The 13241-nt window shown below is 39.3% G+C and overlaps 1 protein-coding gene and 1 non-coding gene across 2 annotated transcripts; one reads left to right on the top strand and one right to left on the bottom strand.

Moving 5' to 3' along the window:
* Positions 1-5336: 5336 nt before the first annotated feature.
* On the top strand, positions 5337-5443 carry LOC146915829 (small nucleolar RNA R71). The gene has a single exon (XR_015017238.1). It is a non-coding gene; the product is annotated as a small nucleolar RNA R71 (small nucleolar RNA).
* A 4456-nt stretch (positions 5444-9899) lies between these two features.
* Positions 9900-10292, bottom strand: LOC146915828 (uncharacterized). Its single transcript, XM_085721449.1, has one exon. It carries the CDS (start codon positions 10290-10292, stop codon positions 9900-9902), a length of 393 nt encoding a protein of 130 aa, XP_085577575.1.
* Positions 10293-13241: the final 2949 nt, after the last annotated feature.

Genomic DNA, 13241 nt, shown 5'->3' with positions numbered 1-13241 from the left:
TATTCATACATTTGCTCAAGGATTGCAACTGGGTGCTTTTCTCATTGGAGAATTTCACAATAAAACATGATATGGGTATAACAAGAACATAAGAAACACAAGAAACTACTTTTATGTACAAGAAGCAACCTTTAAGAAAGAGACAAAACAAAATTTTTCATGCCATTTTTTACATTAAAAACAAGCTACTAGTCATGCCTTTTACTATAAAAACAAAACAAAAGAATAAAGTTCAAGGGAGTTTGGACACTACGACTCTAGACACTTTATTAGCCCCCCCCCCCCCCCCCCCCCCCCCCCACACTTAGGGGAAGCATTGTCCTCAATGATTCAAAAAGAAAAGAAATTAAAAAGCAAAAGAAGAAGAAGAAAGAAGAAAGGGGTGCAGAAAGCTCACATTGTGCTATAAATAGCAAAAAATGTTGATTTTTGGAATCTGCAAGCTGGCACGGCCGTGCCATCCTCAGCACGGGCCGTGCCAACATTCTGTGGCAGCCCTCCCTTTTTTGCTTAAAAACCATGGCACGGCCGTGCCATCCTTAGCACGGGCCGTGCCAACATTCTGGTGAGGGGACTTCAAAAATTTTCAATTTCTTGACTTCTTGTCAATTCATACTTGGACAATCACCTAAAAACAACTTAAAACAAAGAAAAACAAACAAAACAAAAGCAATTAAATGCGTGGGTTGCCTCCCACGAAGCGCTCTTTTACCGTCATTAGCTTGACGAAAAGAAAAACAACTTTAAGGCGGGTCAATAAGTCTCAAGCAGCCACTACTTCAGTCCCTTCTCCTACATTGTAAACTTTTAGCCTTTGTCCGTTAACTTTGAATGGTCCGGTTTTTTCAGAAAAGATTTCAATAGCCCCATAGGGATAGACATTGCGGACTTGAAATGGACCAGACCACCTAGACCTTAGTTTTCCTGGGAAGAGCTTCATCCTAGAGTTAAAGAGCAGCACAAGGTCACCAATTTTGAAGTCCTTTTTAAGGATATGCTTATCATGCCATTTTTTAGTTCTTTCTTTATAAATGTGGGCATTCTCATAGGCATCTATCCTAAGTTCTTCTAACTCACTTAGTTGAAGTTTCCTTTTTTGACCGGCTAAGTTGGGGTCCAAGTTAAGGTTCCTAATCGCCCAATAAGCCTTGTGCTCGAGTTCAACCGGGAGGTGACAAGATTTCCCATAAATTAGCTTAAAAGGAGTCATTCCAATGGGAGTTTTGTAAGCCGTTCGATAGGCCCAAAGAGCATCATCAAGCTTACTTGACCAATCTTTCCTAGAGATAGAAACTGTCTTTTCAAGAATGGCCTTTATTTGTCTATTTGAGACCTCGACTTGTCCACTAGTTTGTGGGTGATAGGGTGTTGCAACTTTATGTTTCACTCCATATTTTTGTAAAAGTTTTTCAAAATGTTTAGAAATGAAGTGAGACCCTCCATCGCTTATGACAACCCTTGGCACCCCAAACCTTGGAAATATAACTTTTTTGAACAATTTGATAACTACATGTGCATCATTGGTGGGGGAAGCAATGGCCTCAACCCATTTGGACACATAGTCAACAGCCACTAATATGTATTGATTACCAAAAGAGGAAGGAAATGGCCCCATGAAATCAATACCCCATACATCGAAAATTTCCACTTCAAGGATATTGTTCAAGGGCATTTCATTCCTTTTAGTAATATTACCGGTGTGTTGACAATTGTCACATTTAGAAACAAAGAGATGCACGTCCTTAAAAAGTGATGGCCACCAGAAACCAGATTGAAGAATTTTGAAAGAAGTTTTTTGACTACTGGCGTGGCCACCATAGGAGGAGGAGTGACAATGGTGAAGAATACTACTTACCTCGCTTTCAAGGATGCATCTTCGAAAAACCCCATCCGAACCTCTTTTGAAGAGGTAAGGCTCATCCCAATAGTAGTGCTTGAGATCATGGAAGAATTTTTTCTTTTGCTGGTAGTTCAAGTTAGGCGGTAGTACTCCTGCTGCAAGAAAATTAACAAAGTCTGCATACCAAGGTGCATTAGTTTGCGCTAATAAGAAGAGTTGGTCATCCGGAAAAGAATCATCCAATGGCAACTCGTCCTCATTGGGTTCCCTAAGACGGGACAGGTGATCAGCCATAACATTTTCAGTGCCCTTTTTATCTTTTATTTCAATATCGAATTCTTGGGGGAGTAAAATCCATCGGATCAACCTCGGTTTGGCATCTTTTTTGTTTAACAAATATTTTATTGCCGAGTGATCTGTGTAAATAATGATTTTTGATCCTACCAAGTATGGCCTGAATTTGTCAATAGCATAGACTACTGCTAACAGTTCCTTCTCAGTTGTAGCATAATTTACCTGTGCCTCATCAAGGGTCTTACTTGCATAATAAATGGCGTGCATCTTCTTGTCTTTTCTTTGCCCCAACACAGCTCCAACTGCATAGTCACTTGCATCACACATTATTTCAAAAGGTAAGTTCCAATCTGGTGGTTATATGATTGGGGCAGTGACCAGGTCTTCTTTTAACCTGCAAAATGCTTTTAGGCATGCATCATTAAACACAAAATTTGCATCCTTAAGGAGCAAGCTTGTTAATGGCTTAGTGATTGAAGAAAAATCTTTAATGAAACGGTGGTAGAATCCCGCATGTCCTAGGAAGCTTCTAACTTCTTTGACCGAGGTAGGAGGAGACATTTTTTCAATAATTTCAATTTTTGCTTTATCTACCTCTATACCTCGTTCAGAGACTAAGTGTCCTAGGACAATTCCTTCTCTTACCATGAAGTGACATTTTTCCCAATTCAACACTAAGTTCACCTGTTCACATCTTTCCAAAACTTTTTCCAGGTTAGTCAAACAATTATCAAAACTAGATCCATGCACAGAAAAATCATCCATAAAAACTTCCATTATATCTTCAACAAAATCAGAAAAAATAGACATCATTCATCTTTGAAAGGTAGCGGGGGCATTGCAAAGACCAAAGGGCATTCTCCTATAGGCAAAGGTACCAAAGGGACATGTGAAAGTGGTTTTCTCTTGGTCATTAGGGTGAATGGGTATTTGGAAGAATCCAGAATAGCCATCTAAGTAACAAAAATGTGAATGCTTAGCTAACCTTTCTAACATTTGGTCTATAAAGGGGAGTGGGAAGTGATCTTTACGGGTTGCTTTGTTAAGCTTCCTATAGTAAATGCACATCCTCCAACCGGTGACGGTTCTAGTTGCAATGGATTCATTTTTATCATTTTTAATAACTGTAAGACCACCCTTTTTAGGTACTACTTGAACTGGGCTAACCCATTTAGAATCAGAAATTGGATAGATAACACCTGCATCTAGGAGCTTTAAGACTTCTTTTTTCCCAACTTCTTTCATGTTAGGATTTAATCTTCTTTGGTGTTCAACGGAGGGCTTATAGTCTTCTTCAAGCAATATCCTATGTGTACACAATGAGGGATTTATTCCTTTAATGTCATCAATGGTATAACCTATGGCTTTAGGGTATTTCTTGAGAACATAAAGCAATTTTACAGTTTCTACCTTATTCAAGCTTGCATTCATAATAACAGGGTAGGTTGAGTTAGGGCCTAAGAATTCATACCTCAAGCTTGGTGGAAGTGGCTTGAGCTCCACCTTTGGTGCCTCTTTTGGTAGAGGGGCTGCTTCCTCCCTTATTAATTCTTCCATTCCCAAACCTTGCATGGGAGGGTTTTCATTCAATAACTCCTCGTAGGTCTTGGCATCTCCTTCTAGCTTTGTACCTGGATCACTAACCAAGCACACCTCCAAGCCATCATGTGTAGTTGATGCTAAGGAGCACTCTTTCACACAATGGTCAATTATATCTAACATGCAACAAGAATCTTTAATGGAGGGATTTTTCATTAGTTTAGCAAGTTCAAATTCAACAGTATCTTCACCAACATTAAATTCCAACTTCCCATGTTTAACATCAATTATAGCCCCAGCGGTAGCAAGGAAAGGCCTTCCCAAAAGTATTGGTACTTGGTTATCCTCCTCTATTTCCATCACAACAAAGTCCGTAGGGACATATATTTCTCCTACCTTGACAGGGACATCCTCTATGATTCCAGCTAGATACTTAAGGGAACGGTCCGCTAATTGTAGGGTCATCCTAGTTGACTTAAGTTCCCCCAACCCCAATCTTTCGTAAAGAGATAAAGGCATCAAACTGACACTTGCTCCTCAGTCACACATTGCCCTCTTTACTATTTCAGACCCTATGACACAAGGTATGGAGAAACTTCCTGGATCCTTAAGCTTGGGTGGCAACTTATTTTGGATGACGACACTACATTCTTCCGTAAGGTTCACCGTTTCACTTTCCTCAATTTTCCTCTTTTTTGAAAGAATTTCTTTTAAAAACTTAGCATAGGTAGGCATTTGAGTTAGAACATCGGTGAAGGGAACATCAATGTAGATTTTATTCATCATTTCAATGAACTTTTTAAATTGCTCTTCAAGCTTAGACTTGGCAAATCTTTGAGGGAAAGGAATTTTTGGTTTGAAGAGGGGTGGTGTAACTTCCTCACTTTGTGGTTTCTCACTCTCTTCCTTAGTCATCTCACCTTGTGGTTCACTAGTTTCTTCCTCACTAGGCTTGACTTTTATGGGGTCTTCTAATTGCTTACCACTTCTAAGTGTAACGGCGTTCATTCTAGGTTGGCAAAATTGAACAACTAGAGAGAGCTGAGCCTCTAAGACTTTGTTGTGAGAGGAAATAGAGTCTACTTTTGATGTAAGTGAAACAAAAGAGTCATTCAAAAGTCTAGTTTGATTTGCAAGCTCCTTGAGCTGCTCGGATTGGTTAAGAAGATAGCTTTCCATTAAAAGTTCAAGATTAGACTTTTGAATAACCTTTTGATCATTAGCATAACTTGGTGGTGTTGTTCCATAAACCAGGGGATTTTCATTAGGGCTTTGGTCAAAACTTACACCTTGGTTGCTTTGAATAAAGTTTATTTGCTCAACACTACTTAGTTTGCATTCACTACATGTTTTACAAGGAGATGTAGAAGTTGTATCACTAACATTAAGTTTTTCAAATTTGTGGGTTAGTGCATCAATCCTAGAAGCAAGGTGGTCATAGTTAGAGACTTCGTACATACCTGCCCTCTTTTTGGAGGGTGAAGACTTTGTAGAGAATTCTTCATCAGTCCATAGAAAGAGATTTCGAGCCATGTCTTCAATCAAGGCATAAGCTGTTTCGAAGTCCTTGTTCATTAGAGCACCACCTGCAGTTGTATCAACAAAGATTTTAGTGGCCTGAGATAAACCATTGTAGAAAGTGTGGATGATCAACCATTCCTCTAGTCCATGGAGGGGGAAAAATTTAAGCATATCTTTAAAACGTCCCCATGAATCATGAAGGGATTCCCCCTCTTTTTGAGTGAATTGAAAAAGCTTGGCCCTTAGTTGGCCGATTTTTGAAGGGGGAAGGAAACAGATAAGAAATTCACGCTTCAATTGGTCCCATGAGGTGATGGAACCAACTCTTAGGGAATGGAACCAATTAAGAGCCTTGTTTTTTAGAGAAAAAGGGAAGACATGCAGTCTCAAAGTTTCTTGGTTTTTCTTATATGTTACGGTGAGCCGCCAAAAAGTTGAGATATGGAGATTGGGATCCTCATCGGGGGATCCCGAAAAATAATTTTGCTGCACCATCTTAAGTTGGGCAGGCTTAATTTCAAAATTTTCATCTTCAACCGTTGGATACACAATAATAGCATATGGATCCTCCGTTGAAGGAGTCACGTATTCTTTAAGAGCACGTCTTTCAGCCATGTTTGGTATTATTTTTATGCTTTCCAAGAAGTTAATGATGAAGGAAAAAAATAAAAGGTTAAAAATAAAAAGAAAAGAAAAGATAAAGAAGAAGAGAGAATTCTAATCACTAAGAAAAAAGCTAATCAAATTAGTTAACTCCCCGACAACGGCGCCAAAAAACTTGATAGAGCCAAACCGCAAGTGCACGGCCTATCGAAGTAATAGTAGTAAGTAAGAGTATCGTTCCGCTAGGGAGTTGTTCAACTTAATTAACTTTTAGTGAATGATTAGAGGAGAGAAAGTTAGAAAAAGGGAGTTTTATTGCTGAAGGTAAAAACAATAATAATAAAGGGCCTCGGGATCATTGGTTCATCGTAATGACAAATCCTTCACTAGACAAGACCTAAACATCTAATTTCATGGTTTACACACTAATTTCTAAAGACCGGTTTCCCTTAGCCCCTCACCTTTCCGATGAAAGTCCGGTGAGAGTTTACTTCTAGCAACCAAGCCTATTTCGCTGACATGATTACTAGAAGATGCATAGAGGATTGAAACTACTCTTTGTCTCAATAATTGCAAAGACTATTTCACTGTTTTGCAATTATTGTCTAGATTCACTTGTTCCAACATCAAGACTCTGCTCTCGCTTTATGAATTGATGTTTGGGATGATGGATTAACGATTATCAAACCCTCCACTTTCGCTTCCACAGTTTGATAATTGTTAATCCACATTAAGACGGTGAATCTAGATTAGAAATTAGGGTTACATAGAAATTAGGGTTTAGGCTTGTTTTGTTTAGGATTGAGTCATTAGACTCCCCAACAATCCCAAGACGAAGAAGTCTACTCACTCATGTTCATCGTAGACATGGGGGAAGAAGAGAGATAAACAGTAAAATAAATTGCAAAGAAAGTAAAAAGGAAATAAAGACTTTTTATTGAAATAATACTTGAAATAAACAAAGTAAAAGGTGAATGTTTATGGTGGAGAGCTACTCTATTTATAGCTTTACAATTGACTTAGAAACTAAGCAACTAAAGGGATAAAACGGTAAAGCTACAACTGGGTAACTTGGGCCCGAAGAAAAGCAGCAAAACAGGATCCTGGGGACGGGCACGGCCGTGCCACATGTTGGCACGGGCCGTGCCAAGCTTCTAACTTTGGGGGAACATATTTTTGTCCCGTATCTTCGTATTCTTGCGCTGTATTTGCTCCAGTCCTCTTTCTTTCGCTCCAAGGCACCTTCCACCATATATTCGTTCCTAAAATAAAATAATAGACAATTTAAAGTAAAATATTCTAAAAGAAAATAAAATGCAATAAAACTAAATCAAATCTTATTTAAAACTAAACTAAATAAGGCAATAAATTAGACTATCTATGACTCATCATACAACAACCTCAGGATTAGTATCTGATTCAACAGCAGGTTCTGGTGTAGTAGTTTCTGGAGTAGATGTCTCAGGATAGGCTTCAACATCAGATACCACTTCTGGAATAGTTTCTTTCATCTCATCATCAATTACCACATTAATGGATTCCATGACCACTTGAGTTTTCTTGTTGAAAACCCTAAAAGCCCTACTATTAGTAGAGTATCCCAGAAAATACCTTCATCACTTTTGGGATCCATTTTTCTTCTGTACTCTCTGTCAGCAAGTATGTAGCACTTGCTTCCAAAAATGTGAAAGTATTTAACAGTAGGCTTTTTCTCCTTCCACAGTTCATACAGAGTGGTAGTTGTTCCAGTTCTTAGAGTAACCCTGTTGTGAACATGACAAGCTGTGTTCATAGCTTCAACCCAAAAATGATAAGGAAGATGTTTTGCATGGAGCATGACCCTAGCTGATTCTTGAAGGGTTCTGTTCTTTCTTTCTACCACACCATTTTGTTGAGGCGTGATAGGAGAAGAGAACTCATGTCTGATCCCTTCTTCTGCACAGAACTCTTGGAATCTGGAGTTTTCAAATTCAGTTCCATGATCACTTCTAATTCTGACAATGCCTCTGTTCTTTTCTCTTTGAAGCTGCACACAGAGCTCTTTGAAGGATTCAAAAGTATCTTATTTTTCTCTAATAAAAATTACCCAAGTAAATCTTGAAAAGTCATCAACAACAACCAGAACATACCTTTTTCCCCCAATACTGGCTACTTGCATAGGACCCATTAAGTCAATATGAAGAAGTTCCAGAGTCTTAGAGGTGCCTTGATGTTCCAACCTTGGATGAGACACCCGTATCTGTTTACCAATCTGACATTCACCACATATAATCTTTTCAGTGATACTCAGTTTTGGTATGTCTCTGATTGCATCATGAGATATGGCTTTCTTTACTCTCTGCATATTAACATGACCCAGCCTCTGGTGCCACAGTTTGACTTCTTCATCCTTGCTTATCAGACATGCAGAGAGATGTGTCTTTTCTTGAGTCAACCATAAGTAACAGTTACCTTTGGATCTGGTTCCCATCATGCTTATCTTTCCCTCATCATCCAACACATGGCATTCAGCTTTACTAAAGTTCACTCTTAATCCTTGATCACATAACTGGCTAATGTTGATCAAGTTTGCAGTTAAGCCTTTTACCAACAACACATTGTTTAGTCTAGGAGATCCTATTCTGATCAAATATCCAATTCCTACAATTTCTCCTTTAGCCCTATCACCAAAAGTAACATAACTCTTGGCATAATTTCTGATGTTCTCCAGAAAGTTTTCAACACCTGTCATGTGCCGGGAACAGCCAATATCAAAGTACCAATCTTCACTAGAGGATGCTCTCAGGGATGTGTGAGCTATCAATCCTACACATTTAGGTTTCCACTCTTTCTTACACCTATTAGCAACAAACTTGGGCTGCTATTTCTTTGGTGTAATATGTTGATCAAAACAGAAGGATTTCTTATGCCCTATATTTTTACTGTCATCACACTTCTAGGTGGAAGATTCCTTTACAGACTCAGTTACAGAAGGCTCTACAGAATGTTCTAACATATTGTCTGGTGAAGGCACATAACTAGCAGAGCTAACAAACTTTATAGTCTTTACAGGTTTCTTATTTTTCCCTTTCTGATAGTATTCTAGGGCCTGGGCATAACTAATATTATTATGTTCCTTCTTTAAGTATTCATGAGTGAATCCTATACCATTAGACTTTCCTATAGACTGGTTTTCAAGCAACCTATCAAGTATCTCAGTTCCAGAAGTCATCATTTTGACTTGTTTACATACATTGTCAAGCTGAGACTTAAGAAGGGTTACCTCATTGGTTAATTCAGTAATTCTGGTAATATGATCACTCTTTTCTTTCATAAGTTGATCAATGATTTGTTCATGCTCCTGAAGAAGCTTGGTAGAGATTGCATCAATACCTTCCTAATCATCTTTTGACAAAGCAACCTTTTCACAGATGTTGTTCTCAACCTCAGAATCACATGGTGATTCCATTTTTCCTGTCATTGCTGAGACATGTCTGGCAGCATCACCATCACCATCTGTTTCTTCATCATCAGACCATGACACAATCATCCCTTTCTTTTGCTTCTTGATGAAGTTTGAACATTCAGTTCTGATGTGACCATAACCTCCACATTCATAACATTGTACACCTTTGTACTGACTGTTCTTCTCATCATTCCTGTCATACTTGGGATTGCCTTGTTGTTTATCAATGTTCAACCGAATGTTCTGAACATTACCTCTGGTTCTGTTGCTGACTTGCTTCATGATTCTATTGAACTGTCTTCCAAGCATGACTACATCTTCTTCTAGCTGATCATCTTGGGCTCAATCATCATCACCAGCTGTGTTTGCTGTAAAGGCAATGCCTTTTCCCTTCTTTTCAGTTTTGTTATCAACAACAAGTTCATAGTTCTGAAGAGAACTTATGAGTTCTTCAACTTGAATATTGGACACATCATGAGCTTCTTCAATAGCTGTCACCTTCATGTCAAATTTCTTTGGAAGGGATCTGAGAATTTTTCTTACCAGTTTTTCATTTGACAGCTTTTCACCAAGAGAATCAAAGGAATTGGCAAGGTCAAGAACATTCATGTAGTAGTCTTGAATGGTTTCATCTTCTTGCATTTTCAGACTCTCAAATTAGGTTGTTAAGAGCTGAATTCTTGAGCTCTTTACCCTAGAGGTTCCTTCATGGGCTGTCTTGAGAATGTCCCAAGCATCTTTGGCAACATCACATTTCTTGATGAGCCTGAACATGTTTTTATCTACTCCATTGAAAAGAGCATTTAACGCCCTAGAATTTTCCAGAGATAATTCATCTTCAGGAGTAGTCCACTCCTCTTCTGGTTTCAGGACAGTAGTTTTGTTACCATCTTTGTCAAGGGCAACAGGATGTTCCCAACCTTTCAGCAATGCTTTCCAGGTTTTGCTGTCAATAGACTTAAGGTAAGCACACATACGTGACTTCCAATAGTCATAATTGGTTCCATCTAACAGAGGTGGTCTGTTAACGAATCCTCCTTCTTTTTCCATCTTGCCAGAATAGATCTCCTCTGGATCTCACCCAATAACAGGAAGGGTGCCTGCTCTGATGCCATTTGAAATTCTGGCACGCTAGTTTAAGATGTTTCACGTAATGTTCCAACACTTAATTAACAGATTCAGATGTTGAACATAATGTTTGAAACATTAAACTAACAGTTAACAACAAAAGCATAAAACAAATAAAACAGATAAAGAACACAGTGATTTGTTAACCCAGTTCGGTGCAACGTCACCTACTCTGGGGGCTACCAAGCCAGGAAGGAAATACACTAGTAGATCGTATTCAAAGAGCTCTCCACAAACCACGTTTGCACTCTCTTGACCTAGACTCTACAAGAACGGACTTCAGCCTAAGAGTTACCCTAGACCAGAGATCCCCCTCTCACTTCCTTACCACAGATCACAGTCCTAGTGATCTAACAAAACTCAACACAAAAAACTTAGGAATCATATCCCATTACATACGATGAACACCACAACCCGGTGCCTATCTCACAACTACCTTCCTTATGCTTACAAGCTTATGGAAGTGCACAAATTACAACTCAATGACATTCCTAAACGTGCATCAAGGTGAATACACGAAAGGCTCACACAAGTGACTCAAAACCCTAGACAATTCTAGCTTTTCTTCGTTATGTTTTGAATGCCTTCTCTAGGTCTTGTGTCCTCCTTAAATACTGAAGCAAAGAGATCAGCTCTGATATCCCAGCTTCAGAAAAACGCGTGATCATTAAAGAGCAAATCTTCCCAAAAAGGAAACTTACCATAATAAGTTCCAGACATTAATTGGGGCATCATGATCACGATATAAACCTTCCTAAGATGCTTCCACAATCTCAAGAATTAAAACTTGTTCTGATCTTCAACCTGAATGCGTAGAGTAGACCAATCATTGATTGGTGTGGATTCCTTAAAACCAGGGAACGCGTGCTTAAATGTAGGCGAGGCATAGAACAAAACTACCAGGCCTTCATGTTGGAACATCATGTTCCACATCAGTGCTGAATATTTGTTTTAGGCAATAATGAAGCCAACTTACAAATATCCAACACATGCTTCGTATTCAGCCACGTTGTTCGTGCATTCAAAAGTTATTCGTGCGGTGAAAGGAATGTGGTGCCCTTGTGGAGTTACAATAATGGCCCCAATCCCTTTACCATAAGCATTGACAACACCATCAAATACCAGCCCCCATTTACTATTGGGATCCGGCCTTTCATTGATCAGTGGCTCTTCACAGTCTTTTGCTTTCAGATACATAATCTCCTCATCAGGGAAATCAAACTTAATCAGCTGGCAATCATCAAGAGGTTGATAAGCAAGATGCTCAACAAGGATACTTCCTTTGATTGCTTTCTGAGCTTTGTACACAATATCATATTCAGACAACAACATTTGCCAACGTGCAATCTTTCCAGTAACGGAAGGCTTTTCAAAGATGTACTTGATTGGGTCCATTCGGGATATCAACCAAGTTGTGTGATTCACCATATAATGACGCAGGCATTTGGCAGCCCAAGCTAAAGCACAACAAGTCTTTTCATGCATTGTATACCGAGTCTCACAGTCAGTGAACTTCTTGCTCAGATAATAGATAGCATGTTCTTTCTTTCTAGTCTCGTCTTGTTGACCGAGAACACAACCCACAGAATCATCTAACACTGACAGGTACATAATCAAAGGCCTTCCTTCCACTGGTGGGACAAGGATAGGTGGTTCCAACAAGTATTCTTTAATGCTATCAAAAGCTTCCTGGCACTCGTCATTCCATTCAACAGGCTGATTCTTTCTGAGCAATTTGAAAATTGGTCCACAGGTAGTAGTCATATGAGATATAAATCTTGAGATATAATTCAGGCGTCCGAGGCAACCTCTGACTTGCTTTTCAGTTTGAGGGGCCGGCATCTCTCTGATGGCTCGAACTTTGTCAGGATCAACTTCAATGCCTCTTTGACGGACAATGAAGCCTAGCAACTTTCCAGATCTTACACCAAATGTACACTTGTAAGGATTCAACCGCAACTTGTACTTTCTCAATCTTTCAAACATCTTTTTCAAGTACACAACGTGCTGCTCTTCATCACTTGATTTCACGATCATGTCATCAACATACACTTCAATTTCTTTGTGAATCATATCATGAAACAGGGTAGTCATACCTCTTTGATAGGTAGCACCAGCATTTATCAAGCCAAACGGCATCACTTAATAACAGAACGTTCCCCACGGAGTGATGAAGGACGTTTTTTCTCTATCTTCAGGTGACATCCGTATCTGGTTATAGCCAGAGAAACCATCCATAAAGGAGAACACTTTGGATTGAGCAATACTGTCAACGAGCACATCAATATGAGGCAATGGGAAGTTATCTTTTGGACTAGCTTTATTCAAATCTCTGTAATCAACACACATTCGAACTTTCCCATCTTTCTTTGGTACTGGTACAATGTTGGCAATCCACTCAGGATATTCAGCTGTCATGAGGAAGCCCGCATCAATTTGCTTTTGCACCTCAGCCTTGATCTTAAGAGCCATGTCTGGACGAGACCTTCTCGACTTTTGTTTGACGGGAGGACATTCAGGTTTTATCGGTATCCGATGTTCCACGATCTTGGGATCTAGACCCGGCATATCTTCATAGGACCATGCAAAGACATCTGGATAATCACGGAGAAGCTGAGTAATCTTCTTTTTCACTTCTGGCTCAAGTGCAGCACCAATTTTGATCTCTCGCTTGTTCTCTTCAGTACCCAGGTTGATGAGCTCAATCTCTTCCTGGCGAGGCTGAATGGCTCTTCTTTCTTGCTCAAGCAGTCGAGTGATCTCATACGGTATCTCTTCATCATCTTCCTCATCTTCAGCTTCATATACAGGGAATTCAAAATTTGGAGGAACCATAGGGTCACTGTGTTCAACGGGTTTATTATGGTTCAA

This window comes from Medicago sativa, chromosome 6 (assembly GCF_051527215.1).
Source record: "Medicago sativa cultivar Bolivia chromosome 6, Bolivia_mono, whole genome shotgun sequence".
NCBI lineage: Eukaryota > Viridiplantae > Streptophyta > Magnoliopsida > Fabales > Fabaceae > Medicago > Medicago sativa.
This window is presented reverse-complemented; position numbering and strand designations above follow the sequence as displayed.

Excerpts from the sequence above, each read along its gene's own strand:
- LOC146915828 (XM_085721449.1), bottom strand. The coding sequence starts at position 10,292 with ATGGAAAAAGAAGGAGGATTCGTTAACAGACCACCTCTGTTAGATGGA.